The following is a 4,524-nucleotide window of genomic DNA, read 5'->3' as shown; positions in this document are numbered from 1 at the left end:
TTCACTTAGACATTGCTTTAAAAACGTGAGTTCAGATGTATGAATAAAACAGACAAATCTGATACGGTTAGTCTGGATGTTACTTTCTGAGAGGGAGGCGTGAGGGGAAGCGGGTGCAACCAGTGGCAATGTAGCATGTAAAGGGTGGGGGGGATGGGCCCCATTATTTTTTTTCATCCTATATTACATAGGTTAAAACAATTTTTTTTAACTTTCCATCATAGTTTACCCAGTAATTTCCCCCCACCAGTAGGAAAAGTATCCCGAAATCAACAAAAAATGTCTCTTGAAATCAATTAAAAAGCCTGTAAAAATATCTCAAAATCAACCAAAAAACTTCAAAAATCTTTTAAGATAATAGAATTAGACTAAAAACACACCAAACGACTTTACATGCATTCAATCTGATTTAGAACCGCCCCCAATTAACAAAAATCCCGATTTGCATCAACTTGTGGTGATGTGCAGTTGGTGGGGGCGGATAGGGGGTGTTATAATGGGGGTCATAAAAGTCGGGTCACATGCTGATTTTTTCGTCATTATAAAAAATCGAGTCATAGTTATAAACTTATGTTTTACAGTTCAAATATTAAAATTTGGCCTAGCGATATATGAGTCTTTGGACCCCCAGGAGGTTAGGGGTTCAAATCTCACCAAATATGAGAAGGATGTGTGAGTTTATTTGTTCTATTTGCTGTATATAGATATTATATACTTCAAAAAAAATGTTACGAAGGAGTTTGACAACCTAAAGAAAGAAAACAGATTGCATATCGACCTTTTTCTCTGTCAATTTTTATTTTTTAACCACGATCACCATAAAAGTGTCATGAAAAATCAAAAAGCTAACCATAAGGGTGGTACCTAATTGGTTTGAGCTTGACTCTAAAGGTCAAAAATACCAGGATGTCTCAAAGTTAAAATCCAAGTAGGAATAAAAATTCCCTTGTGACCACGGAGGTTCAAATGCGGTGACTCCGGGCTATCTGCAAAGCAGGTGGTCGCCCTGGGATTAGTCGGCTCGCATAGCGGATTGAATATCCAGGTTAATCAAAAAAATAAATAAATCGAAAAGCAGATCGCTTAAACACCCTATTGAAGCGACCTAAAAACCAAATCTGTTATATTGACACAGGTCCTTACAGAAAACGTATTGGACAAGCATAACAACACTTTTAAGATCAAATCCGAGTGTTTCATCCAGAATTTGAATCATCACAGAAAAACATAAAATACATACGATAGAATTAATCAAAACATTGTATTTTTAATACGAAATTACATGTTCCTAATACTTTTTCCTTCTCATATTCAACCAAAACAAATGACGGGTATGTTCCGTCACGCCAATCCGTCAACAACTACTTTTCAATAGTTTCAGACGTTGAACCGTCTTCATAAAAGATCTGCAAAATTCACATCCGTGGATAAGAAGGTAATTTTCCTCAAATAATCATTATCGACATTGATTAAAGTTTAAGTGAAATGACTAAAATACCCCCAAGGCACGTCTCCTGCAAGCAACCAATCCCCTTCTTTGTCTTGATACGTAAGTTTCACGTCTTCGTTACCTGTTTTTAGAAAACACAACGTTATACGATACATATATAATACTTTAAAATGATTGATAAACAATTTAATATAAAAATTTATTTTCAAACTACTACTTTACTTACAATTTATTAAGGGGTCGTTTACCAAACACTTACCCGGTAAGCGGTTACCGGTAAAATTTAACAATATTATTTATTTACCGAATAAGATTTTAGTTCACTAAAACGACATCATATGCAACAATTTATCCGGTAAGCGCTTACTGTGGTAAGAGTCGTCGCCCTCACTTACCGGGTAAGACTCATGATCCTTGTCTTGCTCTTAATTACCGGATAAGATTCTTGGTCCTCAACATATTTATCCTGTGAGGTAACCTGACTTAATAAATGCTTACCTAGGTAAATATTTGGTAAACGACCCTTAAATCAATCACTAATTAATTATAAATATTTTTTTCTAATTAAAATGAAATTAAATAATTATAAACTTACACTTCCCAAACATGTGGGCTAAGGTGTGGGTGAGTGTATGGTAAGAGTAGTGTAAATTGAGGTCAATCTTTCTTGCAATTCCAACTCCTTCCATCTGCACCTTAACATACATCGACTTTGACCTCCCGTCACCGTCGCTGCCACCACCACCACCACCATCGCCACCACCGTTCTTCTGGCGGCAAAGCCTCTTCATACTGGATCTCACCGGCGGCCACCCGATCACCCCGTTCTCTTCTCCACAATTTCTAATAAAAACCGCCACAAATTATACAGTAATTGTTGCAATCATTTATGTACGACAAATGCAACAAATAAATTCATACACCCTCTTTACCGTTGATTAGTTTTGTATATGATTTAAACGAGCATCACAAAAAAGAAGAGAAAAGTGATGTAATGTACTTGTGATTCATGAGGATGAAAGTGGATTGAACATCATCATCATCATCATCATCATCATTGTCATCATCTTGATGAAGAAGTTGTTGGTTGTATTTAGGGTTGTTGCAGAAAAGGAGTGGGAGTGTTTGAGGGATGATGTGGAAGCCACCATCATCATCATGATCATGATCATGATCATCATCATTAACATGATGGCCATTAACAGAAAGCTTCTTCCTCCTCTTGAAATGATGATGATCTTCCATTTGGATGGGTTTTGGTGGATGGATGTAATGGTTGAGATCCAACTGGGAATGAGAAGAAGAAGAAGAAGAGAGAGATAAAGCTAACTGAAGCTCCATTTTTTCTTCTGTAAATCAAGTATAAACAGTATGCTGCTGTTACTTAAAAGGGATTAATATCAGCATGTACTGTCTGATATTGCCTTTCTGTCTTTCTCTCTAGCTATCTGTCTGTATAGGGTTATACGTATATGTGTGTATATATATATATATATATAGAGAGAGAGAGAGAGAGAGAGATATAGAGAGAGAGAGGAGAGAGAGACAGGTGGATCTTGGAGTTGGATTTTGTCTCACATATTGAATGTGAAGATGTGTGAAAGAGAAAGTGGTAGGAGGGGGAAGGCATTTGAACCAGAGGAGTCATGCATTGTACCAACATTAATCTCCAAACATATATATGTATATATTTTTAAATTATTACATGTATACATATATATATATATATATATGTATATATTTTTAAATTATTACATGTATACATATATATATATATATATATGTATGTATATGACTTTATTCTTACAACATGTGCATCAACAACTTTATTAGATTATTTCTTTAAGAAAAACCCTTGAAAGAAAAACACACACATATATATATATATATGTATATGTATATATGTATGTATATGTATATATGTATGTATATGTATATATGTATGTATAGGGAAAGATTCAAATGAGAACACTTTTATTTTATGAGAATACGAGAACACTCTTTTACTATAAACAATCACATGTGATACTATTCTTCCATCACATGTGATACTAAATCAGAGACGCAGACGATTTTCAATGCGATCTTGGTTGCGGACCAAGTTGCGCTTACACCACTAAGCCCCCTCACAAATATTATCACATGTGATAAGGATGTTGTTGATATGATACTATAATCCATCAAGACCATCACATGTGATGCTAAATCATAGACGCAGACAACCTTTGGCGTGGCCTAAGTCGTAGAACACGTCGTTCGCATATCACAAGGTCCCCTCACGTGTATTATGACATGTGATAAGGGTGTTCTCGCGTTCTCGTAAAATGAAGGTGTTCTCGTTTGAACCTCCACTTGTATGTATATGTATGTATATGTATATGTATGTATATAAGAAATGATACAAATTTTAGAGCATTTTCAACATATATAAGAGAAGAAAGTAAAACATATATTAATGGAAAAAAAGATAGGTTGTTTCTATATAGTATGGCATTTTATATTAGCAAATGCGATATAATCATTCATTGAATTGGATGTTAAAGTTTGGCAGTCAATTTGTAACGATTGGTCTAAGAATTTCTTTGAACATATGCACTTTTAAGGTGGATAAATGATCTGTAAAATCTTAATTTGACGTGGAGAAAAGTCAACGTGGTTTTTTTTTATTAACATGGATATCCAACTCACTATACGAGCCGACTAATCCCAGGACGACCACCTGCTTTGCAGATAGCCCGGAGTCACCGTATTTGAACCTACATGGCCACAAAGGGATTTTTATTCCTTCTTGGATTTGAACCGGAGACCTCCTGGTACTTTTGACCTTTGGAGTCAAGCTCAAACCAATCAGACACCACCCTTGTGGTTAAAGTCAACATGGTTTGACCCAGGGAAAACTAGGTTTATCAATTTTAGAAATAAAAAAATATATTTTTTAAATGAAATCAATTTTGATCTTAAAATAAATATATGTTGCCTTGAAATGAGGTAAAAAACAACGATAATATATTTTAATAAATATAGTGATGCTATTAGTTTTCTAAAACCATCACTTCGGTTTATAGATACGTTTG

The 4,524-nt window shown here is 34.8% G+C and overlaps 1 protein-coding gene across 1 annotated transcript; it reads right to left on the bottom strand.

Annotated features, from left to right (window-relative positions):
• Positions 1-1,237: 1,237 nt before the first annotated feature.
• On the bottom strand, positions 1,238-2,791 carry LOC112500023 (auxin-induced protein IAA6-like). Its single transcript, XM_025103285.1, has 4 exons — positions 2,451-2,791; positions 2,046-2,293; positions 1,499-1,571; positions 1,238-1,406 (listed from the first exon to the last, which is right to left on the bottom strand). The coding sequence occupies exons 1-4, from the start codon at positions 2,789-2,791 to the stop codon at positions 1,355-1,357; spliced, it is 714 nt and encodes a 237-aa protein (XP_024959053.1). The 3' UTR covers positions 1,238-1,354.
• Positions 2,792-4,524: the final 1,733 nt, after the last annotated feature.

The sequence above is a fragment of the Cynara cardunculus genome, assembly GCF_001531365.2.
Source record: "Cynara cardunculus var. scolymus isolate 2C chromosome LG 17, CcrdV1, whole genome shotgun sequence".
Lineage (NCBI taxonomy): Eukaryota > Viridiplantae > Streptophyta > Magnoliopsida > Asterales > Asteraceae > Cynara > Cynara cardunculus.
This window is presented reverse-complemented; position numbering and strand designations above follow the sequence as displayed.

Coding starts and splice junctions, on each gene's coding strand:
- LOC112500023 (XM_025103285.1), bottom strand. CDS start 2,791: ATGGAGCTTCAGTTAGCTTTATCTCTCTCTTCTTCTTCTTCTTCTCAT. Junction 1,572..2,045: donor AGCCCACATGTTTGGGAAGT/GTAAGTTTATAA, acceptor TTCTAAAAACAG/GTAACGAAGACGTGAAACTT. Junction 1,407..1,498: donor GCAGGAGACGTGCCTTGGGG/GTATTTTAGTCA, acceptor TGAATTTTGCAG/ATCTTTTATGAAGACGGTTC.